Raw genomic sequence first — 27191 nt, forward strand, 5'->3', positions numbered from 1 at the left:
ATATATGCCCAAGCTCACCTACCTAGGGATGGCACTGCCTATAGTGGGCTAGGTGTTCCCCTATATCAATTAGCAGTTAAGAAAATGCCTCATAGATATGACCACAGGCCAGTTTGGTAGACATAGTTCCTCAATTGAGGTTCCATTTTCCCAGGTTACTCTAGTTTGCATCAAGTTGACAGAGCTAACCAGCATACCTACTAAGACAAGGTCTTGTTTGGTAGGCCAGGCTGGGCTTGACTCCTTCTGTCTCAGCCTCCCAAGTGTCGTGACTATAGGCATGAGCCTCACTTCCAGCATAGCTTGGATTTTGTTGCATATAGATCTGTGATGCAGGACAATTGTTATTTTCTTTTTTCTTAAACTTTTAAAATTTTATTTATTATTTTTATTTTATGTGTATGCTTGTATTGACTGCATGTAGGTAAGTGCACCCGTGTCATGCAGTGCCCACGGAGGTCAGAAGAGGCTGTCAGATCCTCTGGGACTGGAGTTACGGACAGTTGTTAGCTGCCATTTGGGTGCTGGGATTCGAACCTTGGTCTTCTGCAAGAACAGTCAGTGTCTTAACCGCTGAGCCATCTCTCCAGCCCTGACAATTGTTACTTTTGTTCTTTTTCTTTCCAGAGAACTGTTAGGATTGTTCTTTCTAGTGCTTGAAACCAAGATGCAGTTCCCCTAGTTTGTTGAAAGCATTCTGTCTTTCTCAGTTGTACATTTAGAATGTCCATAGAGACTGCACATCTATGAAAGAGCCATGCAGAACTGCAAAGCCTCGTATCCTGCAGTTGCCCTTTTTTCCCCAGGTGTTTCTGTGTATATATGTATGTAGTAAATGACTAGTGCAAGTAATATCTCCTGAGCTTTGTATTTCCTAAGATTGTTACTCATTGTGACATTTGCCATTGTCAGAACCGTTTCTGTGAGTGCCGTGTTTTAAGTAAGGCTTTTGGGGACTGGAGAGGTGGTTCAGAGGGTGAGAGCAAATACTGCTCTGCAGAGGACCCACGCGGCCCACAATCTCTTGTTAACTTCTGCTCTGGGGATTCTGATACTGAGTTCTGACCTCCATGGACACTTGCACAAACATGCTCATGCATACCTGCGGCACACAATTACACATAAATGAAAAAAATAAAAATAAAATTTAAAAAAAAAAAAGGCTTTTGTCTGGAGTTGCCAGTTTTGTTTTTGTTTCTCTTGTATTTTTGTTGGGGTGGTGGAGAGTGGTTGTTGTTGGGACTTTTTTGGTTGCTTTGTTAGAAAACCCTTACAAACCTTCCAGAATTTGGATTGTTTCATGAATCTGCGTGTCACTCATGTGCAAGAACTATGCTAATTTTCCCTCATTCCTGTTTATTACGTACTCCTGAAGTGAGCACCATTTTACTTTTGGAGACTTGTCATCTGAGTGCTGAGACCATAGGCATTCACTACCATGCCCAGCTCAATTTGACTTTACAAAACGCTAAACTAAATTGAGCAGACAGATCTCTCCGGGTCCCGCATAGACATGTTCCTCCAGCCCTTTGTTATAGGACCAGGTTCTATACCAGAGGAGACTGTCTGCACAGAAAAAAAAACATGCTTCCTTGCTCAGGTCAAGTCCAACACAGACCAATGCTGTTACATGTCAGTGTTTTTAAACCTAAATGTCAAAGTGCCTTTTGTAAAATGTAATGAAATCTTGATATATCACAAAGGTTATGTTTAGAACTTTTATTTTATGCTAAGTTCTTGTATAGACAGCTACAGGCAGTTCTACTGCCAAAGATTTAAGGATGGAGTTAGGAAAAAGTTAATGTTGAGTTTTGTTTAAATGAAACTACCAGGAGCTAAACTGCCAGAAGGACGGAGCTGGAGTGCTGTTGGTGAGCTTTTTTTCACTTTTGCTTATGCTGTTTGGATCCACAGACGGGAAGCCTGTAATGAAGGAGAAGGAGACCCTCCACTCTACGTCAATGTGAACATGTTTAGTGGGCAGCTCATGAACACCTGGATTGACTCTCTGCAGGCTTTCTTCCCTGGTCTGCAGGTAATCTGCAATCAGATTTGTTAAGTAGTGCTCAGGGAAGGTTCAGTGGGTAAGAGTGCTTGCTGTATAAGCATGATGACCTGAGTTTCAATCCCCAGCACCTAAAAAAATAAAAAAAGCCCATGGTAGTGGCATGCCCTTGTAACACTAATGCTGTTGGCGATAGGGGTTGGGGGCAGGAGGATCAGTGGGACTTGCTGATTGCCAGACTAGCTCCAAGTTCAGTGAGAGACCCTCTCTCAAGGATGATAGAGCACTGTTACCCAATGTCCTCATTTGGCCTTCGTGCATGCACTGCACATACCCTCTCCCCCAGATTTGTTAAGAATAAGCAAGTAATGGAAACTCTGCTTCCTCTATTTATCCTAAGATATGAGCATCCCCTAGCTCTTTTGGTTGGGAAGTTAATAACACGTCTTGATCCCTCTGTGAACTTAGTTCCTAGACTTGCCTGTGATTTCTGATAATTCATCTGTGATGTCTTCTTAGGTTCTGATAGGAGATGTGGAAGATGCCATCTGCCTCCACGCCTTCTACTATGCCATATGGAAGCGGTATGGGGCGCTCCCTGAGAGGTATAACTGGCAGCTACAGGCCCCTGATGTTCTGTTCTACCCACTGAGACCAGAGTTAGTGGAATCCACCTATCTCCTCTACCAGGTATTGGAGTTCATCGAGCAGTGCTTTGTTGTTTCGTGGCTTGATTCCTGATTGAGTACTATCTATTTCCAGTCTTTTGTACTTAGTGTTGTTCTTGGTTCCATAGGGCGGAGAAAGTGTCTGTATCCACATTTCTAACCTAACATTTTATAAAGATTCCTGTCTTTATTACAGTGCTTATTTCTCATATCTTTAAATATTCAAGAGGAAGAGTTCATCCTTTAGTGTGTTCCAAATCTATTTGGCCAAAAAAATATTTTTGGGGGTACAATTTTTAAAAAAAAGCCTGGAGAGATGACAGTGGTTAAGAGCGCTGGCTGCTCTTCCAGAGGACCTGGGTTCAATTTCCAGTTACCCACATGGTGGCTGACAAACCATCCATAACTCCAGTTCTAGGGGATCTGATGCCCTCTTCTGGCCTCCATGGACACTGCATGACATGGATACACGTAAATACATGCAAGAAAAACACTCATACACACAAAATATAAATCAGTCAATAAAAACCCCAATTATCTGGTGTTTATAAAACTATCCACTTACAAAATTGGTTTTTCTTGCTTGTAGAAGACAGTCTTTGGGATTTACCTGAATGCCCATTTTTTTAAAGTTGAAAAAATAATGTTCTTCTTTTATGCAGTTCTTGTTGTGCCAGAGCAAACGCTCCTCTGTTAAGTGTCTTCTTCTGACACATACACCTCTTCACATTCCATGAATAGACACAGTGGCAGACCCAGACCCAGCATTGGAAGCCCTTGGCTTTAGTTAGTTCAGTATGTGTGAGATAGGACTTAGTCAGCAAGCTCTGGTAAAAGACCCTGATTCTCACTGACTCTGATAGCAAAATTCATTCTGTGCTTTAGATTTATTCAAACATTTTTATACTTAATCCTGTCACTGCTTCTAGGCTAAAATGAGGATGGAAGGGGTAGAAAATCTGGGAAAACTGCTCTTAGTACTCATCCCTAAAGAGATTTGGCATGAGTTTTAGAGAACCCCTTGAAAATGGGAAGAGATATTCTGGGACGTGGCTTCTCTGAGCTTAGATTAGAGTGAAGCTGGTTGCTGAGGACACCTTCCCTGCTGTGTATGGCTTGTCTTGAGTTTTGTCCTGTTTGTAGGTTTCTGCTGTTTCTTTCAGCTTTTTTGAAGGCTGTATTCTTTGCATCTATAGGAATTTTCTGCTTTACAGGTTTTCCCTCTGAGGCCACCTGGGTCCTTCTAATCTGGAGGCAGCCAACAGACCAGTTATTCCTTTGTTGCTATAGGTTGGCATTAGGTATGAGCTAGAAGTTTTAGGGGTAAAAGTCTCATCTTCCTAGAGACTTTTTTTTTGCATTGAAGAAACCAGAGAACATGTGACAGAGGAGTAAGGAGGCCAAGCACTTATTTCCTAGGTGATTAGAGGAAAGTGTACAGGCCAGCTGTTTTCTAAAGGACTTTTGTTCACTGTAGTTTCTCTTCACAGTGCTGTAATTGGAATAAAGTGAGGTCCCATTTCCCTGTCCCTGCACCTTAGTTTCTGGAGAGTTCTGAAGCAAGTAGAAACTGGATTTGTTCTCTGATTTGGTAATCTCAGGGTAGGCATTGTTTCATTTCTGACAGTGTAGCCAAAGTAGTGCTCTACCCTGGAGCAGATTTCCTAACTCTGCTTAAAGTTAACATATCACTGGTATTTGTTGACAGAATGCCTTAGTCTTTTACCAGTCCTGACCCCTGCTCTGTCCTTAGGCTGGTGACTCAACCCCTCAGGGGATCCCTGCAGCTACTGGTGTGTGTTGATGGTATCTCATCCAAGCCCTTGCTAGACCACATTCTCTCATATTGTCTCTAGGCAACCAAGAATCCTTTCTACCTCCACGTGGGAATGGACATTCTACAGAGTCTGGAAAAGTACACAAAAGTCAAGTCAGTTTTCTAAGTTCCTTCCTAAGTTCCTTCCTTTTTATTTTTGGGCCACTTGTGATTGATTTACATTTGTTCTGGGGAAATGTTACTCTTTAAAATAAACTTTGAATTAATTTGCTTAGTTTTAAAAATTACGTTTATTTATTGTGTGTATACATGGGTGAATATATGTGTGGGGGGGATGGGGGTGGCACATGCATGTCACAGCACATATGTGTGGAGGTCAGAAAGCAAACTTAGGTTGTTGATTGACCTCCAGCACCTTTATTCAATGAGCCATCTCTTCAGCTTGGATATATTAGTCTTACTTGCATTTTAAATGTGTAGTACATTAATGTTAGTTTTGTAGAGAAATGGTTTACCTTTTGGAATATTGGAATTTCTCCATTACAGTGGTCATTACATTTTTATGTTTTCCTCCCCCTTTTTTGGTAAGGTTTCAGCAGACTATTCTTTTTGTTGGTGGTGGTGTTTTGTTTTGGGGTGTTTTTGGAGACAGGCCTTCCTGTAGCTCCAGCTGGCGTGAACGCACTATATAGACCTGGCTGACTTTGATCTCTCAGAAATCTGCTTGCGCCTGCCTCCTAAGTGCTAGGATTAAAGGCCTAAGCTACCAGGCCTGGAAGACTCTGTTCTTTTAACTAAAAAAAAAAAAAAAATTATTATTTTCATTTTATGTGTATTGAGTGTATTGCCTGCCTGCATGCATGTGACTGCACCCGTGTCATGCAATGCCACAGAGGTCAGAAGAGGGCTTCAGATTCCCCTGGAACTGGAGTCAAGGATGGTTCATAGCCACCATGTGGGTGCTGGGAATTGAACCCTGGTCTTCTGCAAGAGCAGTCAGTGCTCTTAACCACTGAGCCATCTCTCCAGCCCCTCTTTTAATTTTTATGTCAGTAAGTCATTAAAACATTTAGGCAGTACAGAATATTAAGATGTGGAAGATGATTGTTGTGATATCTACCTGCAGATTCCCACAGTAAGTATTGAAGGAGATATACTTAGAATCTTTTAGATGTATTTATGTATATGATGTATGTATACATAAGTATATATAAGTATACTTTTCTATTTTGATTTTTATAGCTTGCTCTTTTGTATATTACTTACCAATATATCATAGAAAATACCGTTTTAGGACACCCAAACAATAAACCTGTTGTACAAAAAACTGAGATGAAAAATTTAAGTCAGTTCCTCTAAATTAAAAAAAATTCATTTATTATTTTTATTTCATGTGTATGAGTGTATTGCCAGCATGTGTCTAAGTGTACCATGTCATACAGTGCCTGCAGAAGTCAGAAGAGGGGTGTCAAATCCTCTGGAACTGGAGCTACAGAGTATTGTTAGCTGCCTTGTAGGTGCTGGGAACTGAACCTGGGTCCTCTGAAAGAGCAGCCAGTGCTCTTAACCACTGAACCATCTCTCCAGTCCCACTTCTAAATTTTTTGCCAGTCATTTTTGTGATGCCATGCTAGGCTTTGTCCTCTGTCCCCAGCTTGGAATTAATATGCTATGCTAATGATGCAGCCAAACCACTTAAAATAAAATTGCAAGCAGCCATGCTAAAACAAGGAAGAGCTCTTTGATGTAGCATGGCTTGTTTTTTATATGGTGTTGGAGAAGTTGGTTGATTCTTTTGGTAATAGAACATTTCTGACTGGTAATGAGCATGGGGAAAGAGCCAGAAGCAGGACTCACAGGAGCCTTGTTTTATAGATGTGGATATGCCACGCTACATCATGTCATAGACAAGTCTAAAGAAGACCGGATGGAGAGCTTCTTTCTGAGTGAGACCTGTAAATACTTGTATCTGGTACGTGTGTTGCAAGATGAACCATGGGTGTTTAGTGCTACTGAGAGCAAACATTTGTGCAGTCTTCTGTCAGATAAATATTTACTGGTTACTACTTTGTGCTGGACATTGTACATTCTCAGGGTTACAAGCCTGGTCAGGACAAAACGACATGGCTGCCTTCCCTTATGGCTTCAGCTTCCTGAGGAGCTACTTTCATATAGACAGAAATGAGCTTACGATTAGGAACTGTAGGAGGTGCTGGTAAGAACTGAGATGAGGCTAACTTTATGGTGATCTTCAGGGAAGCTTCTTTGAGGAAGAGAGTAATATCCCCTCTACCCTGATATTAGACATGGAACCCAGGGCCTTGTACATGCTAGGCAGGCACTGTACTCCTGAGCAACATTCCTAGTATGGGAGTGGTGTTGATAGGTCTTGATGTATGATGTTGACCCAAGCCCATGCTGCACTCCCTCTCTGTCCCTTTGCTTGTCTTCAAGCAGGCCCTGTATATGTGTGGGCATAGGAGAACTTCTGGATCTGGAAGAGTCCTTGGGATTACATATTCTTTATTCTGCCCCTTATGGGAACTGCAGCTTATACCGAGGGGTCAGCTGACTTAGCAGGCCTTGGGTAGAACATGGCAGAACTGAAGCATGAACCGTGATCTAAGTCCTGTCCAGCATTCTTTGTGCTTCTCCAGTCAGCCACACGTGGAACATGTGTGTTCATGCACATAACCTCTTTCTCCTGTCTTCTCTGCCACCTAACTCTAAGTGACTATGTACAAACAGCACTTTGAAGGCACACAGGGTTGGGAGGCTCAGAGGTAGCAGCAGTAGTAATATATTGTGTCACGTCCTCATGGTCCTCAGGCCTGGAGCTAGTGGAGTGAGAGTAACCCAGGGGCTGATGTTAAGACTTCCTTTGAGGTCAGTGGGCTTGGGAATTTAATTTTGAAAGAACCTGCAGTGATTCTGTACAAAACCAGGTTTCAGATATGGTGATCCAGGTGTGTGTGAGGTGGCGGTTAACTCAGCCATATCCCAGCCCCGATTTGATCTTTTTTTTTTCTCTGCCTCAAGCTGTTTGATGAGGAGAATCCAGTGCACAAGTCTGGGACCAAGTACATGTTTACAACAGAGGGTCACATTATATCTGTGGACAAACGTCTTCGGGAATTGCCTTGGAAGGAATTCTTCTCTGAAGATGGAGAGCGGGACCAAGAGGAAAAGTTTGTGCACAGGCCCAAGTCTCAGGAGTTCAGAGTCGTCAACTCCAGTTCTAATGTGAGTTTCTTTTTCAAATGAATGTGGGAAAGGAAAACATAGTTTTTTAGCATTTGGGATTCCAGCAAGAGCACATTCAGATTGGGCAATTTGGCAAGAGTTAGTAGAGGAACCATTTATGTAGGTGCTGTTACGGTATAGAGAAACCAGGGAGCAGCAGGCCCAAGTCACTCCTGGCTGCGGGTGGGTGGAGAGTGGTCACAGCATCTTGGAGAGAATCCTGTGGAAAGGATGGCCATTGACGATCTTTGGCTGATAGATCTGGCTTCAGTGACCTGAAGGGAGTCGGTGGTGTTTCCCTCCTTGCTCCTTCTGGTATCTCTGTTTTTGGATACAAGCTCATGTATTCATGTAGCCTGGGCTGGCATTAAACTAATTATGTAACAGACCGGCCTTGGACTCTTGATCCTTGATCCTCCTGCTTCTACCTCCCAAATGCTGGAATTTTAGGTGCGTACCACTACAACGACTCTCTTGATCTATTGCTGGTGCTTTTCCATGGCTGCAAGGAAGAGTTACTATATTCCATCACATCATGTTCTTGGGGGTCAGTGGTGGAAGAAGAGAGAATCCACTGGGATAAGTGGGAGTTTCAGCAAAGATAGTCAGTCACCAGAAGGAGGGGCAAAGCAGTCCTATTCTTTTTCAAACATCATTTGTTTTAGTCTGTTGTTTTGTAGTTTGAGACAATCTGGCCTCAAACTTAATGTATAGCTGAGGGTGATCTTGAATTTCTGGTCTTCCTCTTGCCTCCACTTTCCAAGTGCTGGGATTGCAGTCATGTACTACCGTACCAGTTTTATGTGCTGCTGGGATATCAAGCCCAGGGGTTCATGTGTGCCAGGCAAGCACTCTTCCAGCCAGCTGTGTCCTCAGGCCTTAGCAGTCATGTTCTTACAACTGTTAGTGGTGATGCCCTTCAAAGCCCAGCCAGCATCCCCCTTCATTTAAAGTAGACCTTACTCTGCAAGGTTTGATTAACCTTTATTTTCCAAAAAAATTGGAACTAGAAGTACCTGAGGTAATAAAGTCCAAGGCAGTTGATTTAAATGAAGATACAGTGTCCTGTAAGTCAGAATGAAGGCATGAACCCGGATCAGTTGAAATCTCAAGTCTTATTCTACAATGTTCCATTTAATTTCTCAGGCAAAAAATACAACTGCCACATCAAGAACTCACCCTCTGGTCACGTTCTGTCACCTCCCCACACCAGGAACCTTGCTTAGGGCACCCTTTAGTCCTTTTCTGTTAATGTATGTGAAGGTGTTTAGTGTCAGTCACTGAAGTACATTGACAGGCCACAGCAAACTTCCACCAGGCTGTGGAGTGTTCATGTAGTGAATGAAATATACTTGAGAGGGACTAGAGGGAGAAATGTTCCAGTAGATGTTCTAGGCTCTGTTCCAAATGCTTAGATACACAGCCTTGCTTTTCACAGCAGCTTGTAAGGGGTAGATACGTTTAATTTCTCGCTTTGAAGATAGAAAGAGGGAGGTAACTGAGAGGTTTTGGTTACGTGGTAGAGCCAGGCTTTGTACCCATGCATTGTTGTCTTTTCTTTTAGGAAGGAGATGCCTTCAATATCCCACATTCACTAGTATACATGATCTTGTGCCAAGCCCCAGTGATTCAGGTCCCTCAGAGGGGTCTGGATTCTGGGTAGGCTCATTGTCCAATAAGGAAACCAACGGAGAAACATGGGAGATATGGTGTGTGATCTGTGAGAAAACTGAGGAGGGATCCACTAGCAGTCTTTGGAGTCTGAGCTCTCCAGGTGTTTAGGTACCAGGATAGCAGCTGTGAAAATGTAGGGGCTGTGGAACCACTAAAGACCTGCTGGTTTTTGCTTTGCATGTAGTGAAGGAACCATGGAGCCTAGTGTACACAAGTGCAGAGTCCTGGGCAAAATGCTACAGGGAACAAGTTTGTATCTAGTGAAAATAATGTAGACAGTCATTTTTAGGAATATACAGTTGACTGATTCCCAAAACCATATCACCTTTGAAGGGTGAAAAAGAGCCTTTGATCAAAACAAATAATGCTCAGCCATTTCAGTAGTAGCTATGGATAAGAAGATAACTGAAAAATATAGTATTTCCTTCCCCCTCCCTCCCTGCCTCCCATATTGGGAATTGAACCCAGGGCCTTGTGCATGCTAGGCAAATATTCTACCACAGCTATATCTTTAGCCCAGTATTTTCAACTAGCTAAAGTGTCTGAAATTCTTAAGTTAGGGATTCAAGGGATGTAGACTTTAGACTTGGATGCTAAGCACTTGGTGTCTTTTGACCTCCTTAGATCTCTTTTTCTCTGCCTATAAAGTGGGAACATTACATTTCCATATATGGTTCTCAGTTGGGTCATTTTACAGGGACATTGGCAATGTTTGGAGTCATTTTTGGCTGCTAACAACTGGAGCCTGGAAGTTGTTTCTAGCCCCTAAGTGGGAATGACGAGGGGTGTTCCTCTGCTGACCACCCTCCGATACACAGAACAGTTCCCCACAAAAAAGAAGCTTCTGTTTCAAAATGTCAATAGTGCCCAGGTTTAGAAACTGGGTTTAGTTATCTAGCCACAGTTTTTAACCCAGAATTCACGTTTTCTTTCATTTTTGTCTTTCTAGTGCAATCGTGTTCCTGATGAACGGAGATATTCCCCCTAAGAGACTGACCTGTGGGTTTTTAACCCAGAATTCACGTTTTCTCTCATTTTTGTCTTTCTAGTGCAATCGTGTTCCTGATGAACGGAGATATTCCCTGCCCTTAAAGAGCGTCTACATGCGCCAGATCGACCAGATGGTTGGCTTGATTTGACCTGCTCACCTCACTATGGTCAGACCTTCAACCAAACCCAACCATACCAAAATCTCCTCTGAGGTGGAAGAGTCTGTCCATCTGTGATGGTGTAGAAATTTCTGTCCAGCTCCTTACCTCCAGTTAATTCTTGCACACTTAGTGTTTCCCTTCTGTTTAATAAAATGCCATATTTTTCTGAGGATATAATTAGAAAAGAGAAGTTGCCACGGAAGTTGGCTTCTTGTGATCTGCTGACGTTCTGAAGCACAGTAACCGCAGCATCTCTGGAGGAGTCCTCCCGGCTCCATGCGTGGAATCCCAGTCTCCCCGCTTTGCCACCACTGCTGTACCACAGTACCTCTTTGCTAGAGGATCATGAATGCAATTCTTGTACAAAGGCCCTGAGATTCACTTGGCATCACTACTTACTGCATTGACTGTGCCATCCTTTCTCTCTCTTAATGGATCATTGGATTGTCCCCAAGATACTCAGCCATGATTTTGGATCACATCGGGGGGAAAGTCACTCAGTTCTTTTACTCCCTCAAGTAATTTATACAGTGTTATTGTTTAACTAATGATCTAGCCAGAAGTCTGATAGGCAGCCTCTGAAGTTAAGTTGTGATGTAAGAGGTTAACTAACAGATCTTTTGGCCTGCATTTTGCACTTCTTTTGAATCTGAATTTACCTGAAGAATTCTCCTAGTTCAGAACCATGTGCCTCTTAGGGAGAAGAGATACCCTAAGATTGTCTGAGTGTCCATCTTTCTTGTGCTTCTTAACCAAGGATTCTCTGTTCTGACCATCTTTGGGTTAGAGTTTCGTTTGCTTGTCTAGTGCCAATTAGCTAATCAGGGACAAAGAAACAATCAGATGACTTTCTGACATCCTTGAGCCATTTCTCTGTGTAATACAGGCTTTAGATTAGTGCCTTATGGGTTTTTGTTTGGGCCATTGACTGTCATAGCTACTGCTGTGGCTGTAGACAGCTTTTTTAGTTTTGCCATATGACAGGATGAACAGGGAATAGGGTGGGTGTGAAGAAGATTCTGGAAATTGATTGGTCAATCATTGCCTTTTAAAACCTGTGATTTTAACCAGGCATATAGGAAGGAGGAAACAGTGCTACAATGTTTTTTTTGTTGTTATTTCCTTAGCTGGAATAGAAGGTTCTCTTTGAATTTACACTGACTGCTCCTACAAAGCAGAGCTGGGCCTGACCCCTCGCCTGCCCTCCCTTCACCGTGACAAGGCTGAAAGGCATCCTAATGGAAAGGGTGAGAAGTCTGTGGAAAACCTCCAGCCTCGTGTATCTTGTATCTCAGCCGTCACTGCAACTGTACACTTCACATGATTTCACTCCAGTCTTCCTATAACTAGAAAAATAGAGAGCCTGTCTAAACCATTGCATTTTTAGTCAGAAAGGAGAAATTTTATTTTATTTTTTAAAAGTAATATCTATTTTGAAAATAGATATTCAGTTCTTTGACATTTTTAGAGTGGGGGTTTTCAGTAGTGTCACTTTGTTTTTTAAACATTGACTATACAATTTGTTTTAAAGTATAAAATATCAAATGTTTCTGTTTCCTTGATTTCACAAGCATTGTTCTGTTTATCAACAGTGTCCCATCTGTATAGAAAGCTTTATTTGAGAATATTACCTGCTTTACATGTTTTTGTTAACTCAGTAACAGTGTTAAATGCGTGCATGTACAGGTGTCTGTACCCCTAGACCTTGTCTCCAGACACATTCAGGTAATAACTGGTAATGATCCACCAGGGACAATGAAGCATGATCAGGGAAGGAAGGAAGTTCTTCATGCCTCTGTCTTTTCCTTACTTCTGCCCCCATCATTCTGTCTTGTTCCTGAGGCAGTTATATGTGAACACCCAACATTCTCCTTCTTATCTGGGCCCTTCATTTGTTACATATTTCTTATCCCCCCTGCTCTTGGAATAGGGATTTATGTCTGGAAATACAATGGTACCTTGAGTGCTACCCATGAATCTCGTGCAGGCAGACATGCAAAGTATTTTAGTAAATTTCACAGCCTCTTGACTTCTGGGTACTCATTGACAAGGCCAATGGTAAGGTAGATGTTTCCTATAAATCCTGGTTATTGAGCTTCCAGACTACTCAGGGTAAAGTTTCATGTTATGTAGTCACTGATATGTGGGATCAGATAAGGAACACTGTCTAGTGCCAGTCATAAAAAGAACACTGTTTGAGGCAGGTTCAAAGCTACTTGCTTTCTTTCTGAAAATCAAACTGTCAGCAACTGTGATATATCTTATGGTATGTTTGCTCTTCCTTCTATTCTCTGTCCTGAAATCTGGGGAGAGGTTCTTTTGCTCAGTTCTTTGTCCCTACAATGACTGGAATCTGAACAGATGTCATCTGTGAAGGCGGACTGCGTGTTGTGTTCCCACGAGTGGTGTCTCGTGTCAGCTTTGGTCAGTATGCTCAAAGTTGCAAAATGAAAGCTGCCTTAGGATTAGGCTTGGTAAGTCCAGTTCTCCCACCATTAATGGCCTTGGCTTAGCTGATCTAAATACTGTGACTGAGGAATTCTATTCTCCTGAAAGAGGAGGTAACAAAGGTGGCTCTCAATGTTTTGGCTATTGTGAAAAACTGGCTTTGTTCTCAAAGCCTACCTTCAGTTTTTTCCTAGCTCTTTTTCTAGAGCTTGCTCTTCCTAACTGAATTTCTAGTTTTGATGGTGTCCTGGGCTTTTCTTGTCTTGGATTGTGGACTCTGCATATGATGTTCAAATAGTTTTGTGTATTTAAAGGAATACACATCAGGGTGGTGTCTGGATGAATGTCAGCAGAGAGTTCATATTACTGGTTTTGTTAAGAACAGTTGCACAACCCTGGGGCCACCATTCCCTCTTGCCCTTCCTCTCACCCCCATGGAGGAAAATATCCCTCTTCACTAGTTCTTCACCTGCTTTAGTGAATGACCATCCCCTATGGTTCTTCACTTTGGATCTTGTAGACTGCATCAGACGTTCCTTTCCTCCAGGGCTCCGAGCTCTTGCTCTTTGGACGTGTTCAAATTTAGTGCTGGTCAGAGGGTAGGGCTGAAGATCCCCTTAGCCACAGCTGGCCATGCAGTACCCACTCTAGTGCCTGCTCCCTGCAGGGCAGGGACCCCTTGTGAACAGAAGGTGGGGCCGTGCAGCCCCAGTTCAGCAGGGCTCAGGGTTACTAAGCTCCCACTTGAATTTGGATGTGGATCTGGTAAAGTGTCAAGTACCTGTGGAACGCCCTGATTCACTGCTCCCCACTTGTTCTGAGAGGTCGAGGAATAGTATTTTAAAAAGGTATTTTGTTTTAATGTTGAGTAGAAAAACAAGCTGCATTTTTATTTATTATATATAAGAAAAGTAAATCTTTTTACAAAAAATAAAACCTAGAGTTGGAAACTCTGGGAAAACTTACTGAAATACACAAATGCTTCTCTCTCTTTGTAATGTGCAATATACTTTGCTACCATAGATGATATTTTATGTTTAATCTGTAAATAAGAAATGTATTTAAATTAAAAGGGAGCTTTTTGTAAAAGGACCAAATGTTCTTTTATAAATGTACTAAGGAATATCTTGCTCTTTGAAATTTATTAGGATTTTTATGAATAATTTTTATTAAAAGATTCTTTTTTGAGTTGTCACCGTGTTTCTCCTTTACATACTTACATATTTACTACCTGTAGGAGAAGGGGAAAATCATTTTGTGAAATCATAAACTTCAGTGACTAAAATATTTAGTAAATTTTTTTCTTTTGGTCTTTGTTTTTTGAGACGGAGTTTCCCTGTAGCGCCAGCTGGCCTGGAACTCACTGTGTAGACCAGACTGGCCTTGAACTCGTAGAGATCCACCTGCCTCTGCCTCCCGAGTGCTGGGAATAATAAGGGTGTGTGCCACCATGCCCTACTTAGTAAATTGTTTTTTAACAGTTAGGCTTCTTTGCTGAATTCCTGTCCAGTTTGTCACAGTCTCCTGTTTGAATGTCCTTTGCATGTGGATGAGCCCCTTCCATGGCGTGTGGCATCACCAGCCTCTCACTGTGCTTCTCCTGTTTGAATGTCCTTTGCATGTGGATGAGCCCCTTTCATGGTGTGGCATCACCAGCCTCTCACTGTGCTGTGGATGAGCCCCTTCCGTGGCGTGTGGCATCACCAGCCTCTCACTGTGCTGTGGATGAGCCCCTTCCGTGGCGTGTGGCATCACCAGCCTCTCACTGTGCTATGGATGAGCCCCTTCCGTGGCGTGTGGCATCACCAGCCTCTCACTGTGCTGCCTTCCGGTGCTTTATTTGCATTCTTGTCAGTTACCTATATTCTGGACCCAGGTCTGTGTTGTCCTTAGCAAGGTGCCTCATATAGTCCCTTAGTGGTTTAGATGGGGCAGTGGTGCTGGGACTTTTGGTGGTGCACACCTATAATCCAGAGGCTGTGGCAGGGGGTTGTTTGAAATCAGCCTGAGCTAAATAGTGAGTGCCTATTTTTAAAAGAAAAAAGAAAAAGTAGCACCTTCCTGGTAATGTGGTGAGCACTGTCCCCAGGGGAAGCTTGGAGGTGTCTTACAGGGCTGACCTGTTCCTAAACTGTCCTCTCAGTTCCTGTGGTAAAGGACAGCTGATTTTGACTTTGGCATCTCAATGTTCCATCCCAGAGCTGTAGGCAATTCTGGAGTTAATATAGTTCAGGAGAAAGCCCTAAGGTGGAAAGTATTTTGTTACTTTGCAAGTGCTTTACCCATGATGGAGAGATGGCTCAGCGTTGAGTACTTGCTGTTCTTTCAAAGGACTGGAGTTAAGTTCACAGCACCCACGTCAGGAGGCGTACAACCTTCTGTACTCCAGCTCCAGGGGATCTCTGACGCCCTCTTCTGGCCTCCCTAGACACCTACCTCTTCCACAATGTTCCCTGAACCTTGGAGGGGTGCTTTGATGTCCCATTTAGGGCTGAGCACTCAACAATGTGGCACATTCTTGGTTTCAATTTTCCTATCATGGAGTTGTCCATACTTGTAGAGTGGTTGTGAGGCTTGGAGCAGACTCATGTATGGGATACAACAGCACCTGGCATGCGTAAAATAACTCTGCTTTTTATAACAATGACCAAGGTGGATTAGTCCCAGGATAAGCCCTGGTGTGTGTGTGTATTTTTTTTTAATTTCACTTTATGTATGGGTGTGGTGGGCACATACACCATGGCACATGTGTAGAGGTCAGAGGACAACTTGTAGGAGTTGGGAGTTGATTCTTCTACCGTGTGGGTCCTGGGGGTCCAAATCTGGCTGTCAGGGTTGCCACAGCGAATGCCTTTACCTCCTGCTGAATCATCTCGTAGGCTCCTAGCCTATATTTAAAATTTTTTCGTGGTGGTGGATTAAACCTAGCACCTTAGGCATATAGGCAAGTGCTCTGTAACTGAGCTACCTCAGAGCTACATTTTTTTTTTTTTTTTTTAAGACAAGGTCTCACTATGTAGCCCTGGCTAGCCTGGGACGTGCTATGTAGACCACGCTGGCCTCAAATTCACAGAGAATTCACCTGTCTCTTGCCTCCTGAGTTCTGGGATTCATGCTCAACTCAGAAGTACTTTCAAAAGATTTTTATTTTTGACATCCTCCTGCTTCAGCCTCCCAAGTAGGTGGGGTCACAGATTTGCACCACATGCCCAACTTTAAACAGAGACCCTGTGGAGGGTCTGTGGATGGGTAAGAACATGGACTAACTTTTGAGGCCCACCTGGAAGCTTTGTCTTTGTCCTGGATATGTGGCTTGGGTTGTTACTTCATATAGTTTGTTCATGAAACTGGAGCTCATAGTACCTTGAGTCCCAGCGTTCTCAGGAGGGCAAAGTGAACAGGTCGCTACATTTCATCAGAGTGTTAGTGGCAACATCTAAAATCTTCCTGTGTTACTTCTAACATTTAGTCAGAGAAGTGTACTATTTCTTATCTGTGTCTGACTGTGAGGCCAGAGGGCTGACTGAATTCCTGTGTCCTCATGCCACTGGCCATTGTGGGTGCACTGGTCATATGTAGCTTGCACATGGCTTAGCAACCATATTCACACCTCCATGAGGAAGGTAAGTTCTGTTTCTCCATGTCTATGTGTGTGTCCCTATTTGCATGTTGCATGTCAGTGCCTGAAGAGTTCAGAAGAGGGCATTGGGTCCCTGAAAGCTGGAATCACAGGCAGTTATGAGCTACCTGATATGGGTGCTAAGAACTAGATGGGACCTCTGCAAGAGCGTTTAACTTCTCTTAACTGCTTGAGTTACCTCTCTCCAGCCTCATGGAAAATAATCTTACCTGTAGTAACAATCAATTTGGACCAGTAACCTTAAGTTCTTTTAGGTACCATTGTGAATAATTTGTCTCTGGTCCCAGGCTGGAGAGAAGTGCTATGACTATCCCCAGAGGAATGTAGCTAAATTTGGTCTAATCCCAGTGACATCTTCCTTCCCAGAGGTTTGGGAGAAGGAAGTTGTGTTGGGGTGACACACCTGCTCCTGCTATGGGAACTTAACTGCGAGGTGCCAAGACCCAGGAAATAGACCTCAGAAGCCACAGTGAATGCCCTTTCGCCTCATCTTTGGAATATGCCTGTGTGGAGTGCGAGCGGACGTTACTTTGGAAATTGGGGCGGGGGGGGCGGTATGCACTGCCTCAGCACACAAGACCTGTTCTGAAGAGACTGGCCCTCAAACAGCACTCTCTGAATCAGAGTGTCTTTCACTGTGGGATACTTTGAAAAAGCTATGCTCTGAGGGAACTGGTCTGGCTGCCTTTCATGGGGAGCTAATCAGATTTATCAGATTTGTGTAGAACATGGCCTGATTATTTGAAAGCCTGCTTGTGAAGAAAGGTTTTTGTTTTGTTTTTTTTTTTTTTGGTCTTTTGGATACAGGGTCTCCCTGTAGCCCCAGCTGACCTGGAAGTCGCTATGTAGACCAGGCTGGCCTTGAACTCAGAGATCCCCTGCTTGCCTCTAGTGCTGGGTTTAAAGGTGTGTGCTACCGTGCTCAGCATGAAGAAAGTTTTTTAAGGGGCCAGTTTCTGATCAAAAACTATCTGAACCATATTGAACTGATTTTTTTCGGGGGGAGGGCAACTATTGACATTAAATTTTTTTGGATGATTTTTAATTACATGTATAGATGTGTATCTGTGTATGGCTATTGCACATGAGTGCCTGGTGCCTGGGGAAGCCAGAAGAGGATGTGGGATCCCCTGGAACTGGAGCTGTAGCAGTTGTGAGCCACCTAACTTGAGTGCTGGGGACCAAACCTGCATTCTCTAAGAACAGTTATATGCTCTTAGCCACCGAGTCATCTCTCTAGCCCCCAAATACTGACACTTTAAAGTAACAACTGTAGGTTAACGTAGGGCTTTGTGTGTGGTAAACGTGCACTCTATCACTGAGCTACATTTCCAGCCCTTAATTCCATTGAAATCTTAAAACCATTATGATTATGTGCCATTATCTATTCATGTATTTCCATACATTATTTATTAGTTGGGAATCTAAGCTTTTTTTCTATTTGCATTGGGTATTTCCAGCCCTCTCCCACCACAGAACCTCAGGATTGCATACTGACTCAACTTAGGACAATTTCTTGGTCTTAGTGTCTGTGTTACAGACCTGTACAGTTTGACAAATACTTTACATATTGTATATAATTATCAAAATTTCTAAAATTGGATACTCAAGTATTTAAGTATTAAGTCTTCAGGATTGAGCTAACATTACAATATTAGTGTGATTAAAAAATAAATTTTGTTGAGAAAATTTCTTTTTGTTAGATGATAGAGCCCCTTCCAACTGAATCGTATGTCTGTGTGTAATGCTTCTACATTGCTGGTAGGAATGCAGATTCAACCATTCTGAAGGAGATTGACATCCTGTAGAGTTGAATGCCCTGTGCCCTCTGACCTAACAGGTTGTTCTGGGCCCCGCTTGGGCTGTCAAGAGGTTCATAAGGAAGTGGCTCTGCCAGTTCCGTACCTGCAAAGGTCATGCTTAGTAGGTCAGCAGGATGGACTATGGTTTTTGTTAACAGTTTTATTGGAGTGCAGCCTTGTTATTTTACTCATTTTACCTACGATTGCTCTTTTGCTACAAAGGCAGAGATGGGCCTTCTGGCTTCCAGTGGTGTGAATCTGCACTATCTGGCCCTTTACAGAAAACATTCTCCATTTTCTGTCTTTTGGGTTAGAAGATCTCTTGAATGTAGGAAACTAGATGATATAAGCCTGTTCATAACAGCATTGTTTAGCAAAGTAAAAAAAAAAAAAAAAAAAAGCCCAAACCTTAAAACAAGAACAAAAACCCCACCCTCAAAAGGAAAACTACCCAAATGTACATAAACAATCATCAATCAATCCACACTGGAATATTATGGAGCAAAGAGCCAGTAGCAATCCGTTTATTGATAGTTCACAATCTACCCAAACTAAGTTCATTGCTTAGAGATACAAACGTGGAAAACTATAAAATACAGCAATAAAGTAATTATAAAAATCATGAGGATGTGGTAAATTCTTAAAATTTTATGTTGCTTTGATGTTGATGTTTTAAAAATACATTTTGGCTGGAGAGATGGCTCAGTGGTTAAGAGCACTGGCTGCTCTTGTAGAGGACCAGGGTTTGGTTCCCAGCACCCTCATGGCCATTAACAACTGTCCATAATTCCAGGTCGAAGGGTCTGACGTTGTCTTATGGCCTCCACAGACATTGCATGATACAGGTGCACTTGCATACACACAGGCAAAATACTCATATACATTAAATAAATAAAAGATCATTTAATTATTCATTTACATATCATTTCATTTTTAGAATCTGCCAAGCACCATTCAGGGGCCTGGGGAAAGGGAGCTGACAAACTGAAGTTCTGGTCCAAACAGTAAGATGTTTTTGCTGGTGGCCAGCAGAAAAATGTTATAGAAATGAGCAAATAGGTAAGATGATGCTAGGAAGCTGTAAAGGACTATGAGGAAAAATGAAGCAGTCTATAATCCCAGCATGGAGGAGGGTTTAAAGTTTGAGGCAAGGCTCACTATGTAGCAATATTATAAGATCCAGTGGTAGTGGACATCTGCAGCAAAACAGTATTTGCTGGGCATGACAGGGCCATTGCACAGATGGCACAGCAGCTGTGACTGCATGCACAAGACCTGCACAAGATCAAATCAGCCAAAATCCCAGCATGGGTGGGAGGGCTCATGAAGCACTACCCCTAGCTGAGGAGATGAGGCAATTGATGGCTGCTGGCAGGGTGAGAATCAGCTTTCTTCAGGGATGTGATCCCAGAGAGGAGACCCATGCTCCAGTAGATGCCCTGTCTCCGCAAGTGCTCATACCGGTAGCACTAAGTAGGCTCAGTGGGTTTAGAAACAAATACATGAAGTTGGGAGGGGGAAAAGAGTGGGGTGACGGGAGGAGGAATGATTGGGGAAGTAAATTTGATCAAAACAATTGTATGTATATGAAATTCTCAAAAACAACAAAAAATCTGAAGGGGGGCTGGAGAGATGGCTCAGCAATCAAGAGGCCCTGTTCCCAGCCCAGCACCCACATGGCAGCTAATAGCCATCTGTAACTCCAGTTCCACGGGATCTTTTGCTGCCTTCTGGCCTCTGCGAGTACTGCATGCATGTGGTACACTTAGCATACATGTGGGAAAAAACACCCATACATATAAAATAAAAATATTTTTAAAAACTGAAGGGAAAAATGAAGTATGATAAAGAGCTAGGTGAAGGACAGGCCCTTTTTAGAGGCATTGCTTAAGGATGGCAGCTCTGGGGACTGGAGATATGGTTCAGCGGTTGAGCACTGGCTGCTCTTACAGAGGACCCGGGTTTGATTCCCAGCACCTAACAACCATTCCAGGGGATCCTACACATTCATTTGACCTCCGTAGGCATTGTACGACACGGGTACATCTATCTACAGGCAATACACTCATACACATAAAATAATAATAATAATAATAATAATAATAATAATAATAATAATAATAAATAATAAAGGATGGCAGCTCTGAGGAGACAACATTCAAGCCCAGGTTTGCCCAAAGTGAGCATGTGAATGTCTGAGATGATTATGGTCTAGCATGAGGCAGAAAGCACAAGGGACCCGAGGTTGCAGGATGTCTGAGAGGAGTTTCTGGAGAAGAATCCCTTTAAGATGCAAACGTTAAGTTCTTTGTGGTGTACAATTACAGTCCCCCTTTACGTTCTGACTCGGAGGTCACTCTGGTTCTTTACCCCATGTCATACTTCATTTCAAAGCCAGCCCCGAAGAGCCTCCCTGCTGTCCAAACCTCAGATTTCTAATCTGACTTAATGGTGTCCATTTTGAATACACGAGAAGAGGCTAAAGCAGCAACCTGGACCCGAGTTACTCCATTTGGAGAAGTGCCTGCAAAACCCGGGTCTCTATCATGTTTACACAAGAAAACAACCACCATCTGCTAGGACACCCCGGAGGCACAAGCTGATTATTTGTGCCAATAAAAAATGACATCTGAAAATAAATCATCAGATACACTGGGTAAAATGAGCTTACCAATCTCTTAGATGTAACGCCCTCACCTGGGACTATTTAAAAATCACCCCAAGACTGAAATGTAGCAGGCTTGCTAACCAGGCACTCAGTTACTTACCAGGAGTCCCGTCCAGGAAAACTGTCCAATAGCAGTGCTGTTTACTGCACATGCGCCCGCGCCGTGTTCACGCTCTGAAACTTGTCTCACCTCACGAGGATCGAATACACGAAGCCCTCTGTGCTCAGAACCTGTAAGTAAAACTCTTTGAGCACATGTCCAGAGTGGTGGGGTATTAAATTGGCACACGTGACCTGAGGAACTAGGGGTCGCGCTTGGCCCAGTCTTTCTCTCGCGTCTGGCTAGCGATGCTAGAGCCATGGATTAGACTCGTCCAGCCAAGAGGAAGTGGGCCTGTGCCTGCAGAAGCAACTTCTGCTCTGAGGGATGGTGGTTGTTGGCACCCCGAAGCCCACCATGCAGAGGGAGAACCTTGTGAAGACTTGTGTCCTTCAGTTCAGCTTTGGGCCCGTTGCTACCCACCCTGGTATTGAACTCTAATTTATCTGTGGGTTCTCATAAAAGGTGTCATTTTTGGAACAAATGTCATCATGGAGAGACACGGGGTCTTCTAAGGAAAGTACTGGTAACATTTTTGTATAACTCGTAGTTACGCATAACTGGTCACTTTATTCTTTATGGTATGAACATGCTATTCCTTAGTGTAGACTATGGACTAGGTTTGTGCCCCTCCTCCATTCAGATGTTGACCAGCCTCCAATATGGTATTAGGATATAGGGCCTTGGGGAGTTATTTAGATCATGAAGATGGATCCATCCAGATGGGGTTAGTGCCTTTGTAAGGAAGAGGCACAAGAGCTTCACAGCCCACTGCCATGCGAGTTAAAGATGGGAAGACAGATTGCAAAGGGAAAGATGTACTCATCAGAACCAGACAGTGCTGGCATGCTGGTGTCAGATGTGTAGCACCAGAACTGTGAGAAATGAAAGTTGTTTAAGGGGCTGGAGAGATGGCTGGGCCGTTGAGAGCACTGACTGCAGTTGCAGAGGACCTGGGTTCTGTTCCCAGCACCCACACGGCAGCTAACTTCTTGCCTCCACAGGCATTGCATGACATGGGTGCATTTACATAATGTAGGTAAAACACCCGTACTCATAAAATACATAACAAATAAAATATTTAAAAATTGTTTTTTAAACTTTGTTTAAGCCATCCAGGCTATGATAATTGTTGATAGCAGCTCGGATTGACTAAGAGTGTGCATGCTAAATTTCATAAGTGAATGTTATCTTTGTACATGCTGATAACGTCTGAATTGTGACTTAGTTTGTTCTGGTCCAGTGTAAACAATGGCAAAATATTCATCAAAATGGCAGGGGGAAATGTGCCAGGCATGGTGGCACAGTCCTTTAATTCCAGCATTTCGGAGGCGGAAGCAGGAAAATCTCTATGAGATCAAGGACTATGACATAGCAGATTTCAGGTTAGTAGGGGCTACAGGGAGACCCTGTCTCAAAACAAACAAACAAACAAAAACAAACAAACAAACAAACAAAACACACACATCAACCCCCCCCCACAAAACCCAAAACAACAACAAAACAGTTGGGAGGGGAATGCACATCATCCCTTGGAGCAGTAAACCAAATATTTTGAGCCCCTCCAGCCCTGTTAGTTCTACTGCAGGCTTATTCTTTGTTTGCTTTCCATGGACACAATTGAGAGCAGTTATCAATCCAGTATTAGTGCACTTTTGAGTGGGTGTTCAGAGTAGAAATTGCCTAACTATTGTAGCCCCTTTGGAAAATAATGCTTAATGAAAATGCAGTGATGCACCCCATAGACCACCAGTGAGGCTTGGACCATGCTATCTCAAAGAGACTCTCTTGAACACTTGCCTCAGGCTTACCTGGATGATCTGAGGAGCACAGAGCAAGAGGGCTGGTGGCCAATAAGAAAAGTAAAACAAATAAGCAATAATAACAAACTTTTCATGCCCCCTAGGAAAGCCTCCTGAATATGGCTTTAGGGTTTTAGATTGTAATTTCATTGTGAAAATGGGCCATTTTCTCCTATGGGTATGAAAAATGTCCTGTATTTCAGTGTTAGGTTATAAAATTGGTTGCAAATGCTGTTCATTTCCACAAGAGACCACTATTGCTTTGCTTTTCTAATGGTGCCTTAAAAAAAAAAAAAAAAACGGACAGTTCAGAAACAACAATTTTGTGTGTTTTCAACATAATGCAGACCCTGTCTCAAAAAACCCAAAGAGGAAAACATAACACAATATGAAAATGCAATTTCACAGTCTTTGGGAATCTCCTATGAAACTCATGATGTGTGCTTCTAATTGAGGGGTGGGGCCTGTAGTGATGCAGTGTGGGGCTGTGTAGGTCTAAGACCCCAAGTCATAGGCCCTTCGTACCTATAATTCAGGTGATACAACGTGTTTATTCTTCAGAGAGCAATACTGAGCTTTAGAGAAAAGCCACAAATTGTGTTGTTAGATGATGATTTCAGCTCCCGGGTAAGTAAGAGAAAGGAGAAATATAGACCTGCTCTCTGGAAAGCAAGGAGGATTTCCTTTGTATTTGGGTGGGTGGTTTCCTTTTCGTTTTGTGCAGTTGCCTTCAGCTTGCTGTGGATTGGAGTAGATACAGCTTGGAAAGCAACCACTTTTCTTAGTACTGCACAGTTGGGAGTTCCACAAGACCACAGCTTTCCCAGCCTCTCTCCTGCTGCCTCTCACCATTAGAAGCTTCCCTACCTCCTACTGGTTCCTGCCTGTCCTCAGTTCCTGTGATCTAACATAGACAGAAGCCAGAATTTAGAGTCAAGTAACTGTGGGTTTCAACCTGGATTCTTTTCCATATTAATAATCCTTTCTGGGTCTCAGTTCTCACCTGTAAAATGGGGTTAATTATACCTGTCCCATGGAGTTTTGGGGGGTGATTCTATTAGTGATGGTATGTGTCAGGGATCTGGCACACCGTAGATGGACCGGCTTAGCAAATCCTCTTTCTTTTCATCACCCTCAGATCTGCTCTCTCTCTAGCTTTAGCTCCTGGTTCTGAGTGTTCTTCACAGAATTCTTGTTGGTGCTTTCTTTATGACTCTGGTAGTTGGGGCAGTGGGTCTCAGACTTCAGTGTGATTTCCTTGGTCTGGCTGCCAGAACATAACTGGATGGCAGGGAATTTGACTCTGTCTTTTACCAGTCTCTCCAGGGGTCTGGTATAGGTGGGTGGTCAGAGATAATTCTTTGCAAATCACAGCATTGATTTGTTTGCTGGGGGACCTTCACTACACCCTGGAGCTAAAAGCCTGTTTTCAAGGATTGATTTGGTGAGGTTTGTGAACGTGGTTACCTGCTGTACCTTCCCTTGGGCTCTGCTGTTCAGTGACTACTGTGTCAGCTTTGGAATAACTGTGAGAAGATGCAGTCTTGACAGCAAGAGAGCTTAGTTCTTACAATGTGGTTCCTGAAATACCAGCTGCTGCTTCACTTGGGAACCTATTGGAAGTGACCATTCATGGGCCCCACTCAAGACTAATTGCATATGAAACTCTGGAGATGGGACTAGCTCCTGTGTACTAAGGACCTGATCAGGTGAGTCTCCAATAGAGGCAGCTCCCCCCAGCCCCCATGAGGACCAGGGGACCTTCATCCTGACCAGGTTCGACACATCCCAGAATCTATTTATTATGTTCTATTTGTTTGTAGTTTCCATATCCCAGGTTTCAATTACCCAGGGGTCATTTGAAGTACAAAAGATACTAAATAGAAAATTCCAGCAATAAGCAATTCATTAGTTTTAAAATAATGTTTACTACAGTATATTGCTGTAATTGTCATGTTTTATTATTGTTAATTTCTTACTGTACCCAATTTATGAATTAAACTATTATAGATATGAATGGGAAAAACAGTATATGTGGTGCTTAGTACTGTCCACAATTTCAGGCATTTACTGGGGAGCTTAGAACATATCCTCTGTGAATAAAGGTGGGGGACTACTGTATTGTCTTCTAGTCTTAAGCTGATAGGGATGGGGATGGGAGATGGTCCCTGTTCTCCTGCGTGTGTGGACAGTGAACATCTATTAAGTACCTATTGTACTTAAATAGTGGTCATTTATTATCTTCTCTAAAATATTATTTTACCTAGAGTATATATTATTAATAGGTGAGAGGCAGATTGGTACTTCTGATTCCTTTATTCTTTATATTTTTGTTTTGAGGCAGGGCCTTATTGTGACCCTTTGCTGGCCTGGAACTCACTAAGTAGACCAGGATGGTCTTGAACTCATAGAGATCCACCTGCCTCTGTCTCCTGAGTGCTGTCCTTTATTCTTTTATTCAACAAGCATTACATGTTGTTTTGTGCCAGGTACTCATTTTTAAAAAAATCATGTTTTATTTAGTAAAACATTGGGTGGACAGGGAAGAGCAAAAGTGTGCAAAGCTGGAGAATCTACAGCACAGCCAGGAATGGACATGGGGAGTGTACATCGTAACCTTGGAAATGGGATGCAGGGGTCAAAAGTTGAAGACTTGGAGTAGACAGTTCTTTGGCTAACTTATCACCTGCCCTTCCAGGGTTTGGAAGAATGGCCTGATCAGGAAGGGGTGTGTTTGTTTCTGAAAGTTTAGGGAAGTCCAATCACCACCAGAAGCAGGAACTTTTGAGACAGGTCATTTTGTAATCACAAAGACCAGAGCCACAAGCAGCCTTCACACAGGTAATAGCCGATGCCCAAGAGTGAAAAGATACTGAAAATCAAGATTCACCCCTCCAGCTTCATTATCTAAAGGTGAGAAATGCCAACAGCAGAGCTGGGTGGCATGGATCTTGATTCAGTTATCACATGGACTGAAAAGATTGCCCTTCTCCAGATTAAAAATGAAAACAAAAACAGAAGATAAGAGGCAGGTGTGGTGGCACACATCTGTAATTCCAGCACTCAGGTTGAGGCAGGAGAATTAGAGCTGGAGGCCAGCCAGAGCTACATGAGACCCTGATCACAAAAACAAGATGAAGGAACCAACCCCAGGGGCAGGGTTTAGTATCGTCTAGCTCAATGGTAGAATGTTTGCCTACCAAATGTGTGGGGCCCTAGGTTGGATAGCCAGTACTAGGAAAACAAAAAACAAGAAATCAAACAACAAAAAACCAGCAACCCTAAAGCTACCAGGCATCAGCTCAGGGGCATGAGTCCCTGGCCAGTAAAGCCTCACTCCCCAATGGGCATCATACATAATTCTATGTAGACAGCCGGTGAGAGGTGAATGTGGGGCAGATGTAGATTAGCAGGCCATGTAATGGCCAGGACTCCGGGGCCCTCCAGGGGAGCAGGAGCATTGTAGCAGCCCCCTACCCAGCAGCAAAAGGCCTGAGGCTGCCCAGCCCAGATAGAGGGAGGCTCCTAGCTTCCGTTTTTGGACTTCAGCCACCAAAGGATTGTACAAATCTTGGATAATGGAGTTGGTGGTCCAGCAGACAGAGATGAGGGTCAGGATACCTGAGATGATGAAGATGATCTCTGAAGTGAGCACCAGGTGAGCCTTAGAAACCTTCTCATCTACGCAAGTAGTATACTTAGCTCCAGCGAGGTAGACCAGCAGGCCAAGCAGGACAAACGGGAGTGTGATGACACAGAGGGCTCTTGCAGCCTGGGGCAGTCCTGCACCTTGTACTGCTGTGTACCACCCAGGACATCCACAGCCCCTCCCACACTATCTGGGCTGTGATGATGCTGTTGCCAATGAAGGCAGTCACCTTCCACATGGGCAAGGCCCAAGACATGAGGGCATTAACCCAGCTCAACAGAGTCAGAGTGATCCCCCGGATTTGTAGACCTGTGGAGGCCATGGTAAGTTTGAGGGGTCTGCAAAAATGACCACAGAGATTCCTAGGTTGAGTATCATGCCAGGTACTCGTTTGGGTAGTGGGAATATGGTGATAAGATTATGCCTTTGCATAAAAAATAAGTGTTATAATGTCAAAGAATGATCAGAGCTAAGAGGGCCAAGCAGGGACTGGAAAGGTGCCGGGGGTTCGAACCAGCGGCCCCTGGGCAGTGATGATTAGGGATGAGTAAGCACACCGTTAGC

General features: G+C 43.3%; 1 protein-coding gene and 1 pseudogene across 1 annotated transcript in view; one reads left to right on the forward strand and one right to left on the reverse strand.

Annotated features, from left to right (window-relative positions):
• The window catches only part of Edem1 (ER degradation enhancing alpha-mannosidase like protein 1), a 42654-nt gene extending 28496 nt beyond the window's left edge, over positions 1-14158 (forward strand). Inside the window, exons 7-12 of the mRNA XM_008854579.3 lie at positions 1915-2035; positions 2525-2695; positions 4530-4603; positions 6326-6422; positions 7490-7693; positions 10417-14158. Of these exons, the coding sequence (XP_008852801.1) occupies positions 1915-2035; positions 2525-2695; positions 4530-4603; positions 6326-6422; positions 7490-7693; positions 10417-10506 (757 nt within the window). The 3' untranslated portion in view covers positions 10507-14158. The remainder of the gene's footprint in view (positions 1-1914; positions 2036-2524; positions 2696-4529; positions 4604-6325; positions 6423-7489; positions 7694-10416) is intronic.
• A 6249-nt stretch (positions 14159-20407) lies between these two features.
• On the reverse strand, positions 20408-26949 carry LOC103751213 (annotated as a pseudogene).
• Positions 26950-27191: the final 242 nt, after the last annotated feature.

This window comes from Nannospalax galili, unplaced genomic scaffold (assembly GCF_000622305.1).
Source record: "Nannospalax galili isolate Female #2095 unplaced genomic scaffold, S.galili_v1.0 scaffold846, whole genome shotgun sequence".
NCBI lineage: Eukaryota > Metazoa > Chordata > Mammalia > Rodentia > Spalacidae > Nannospalax > Nannospalax galili.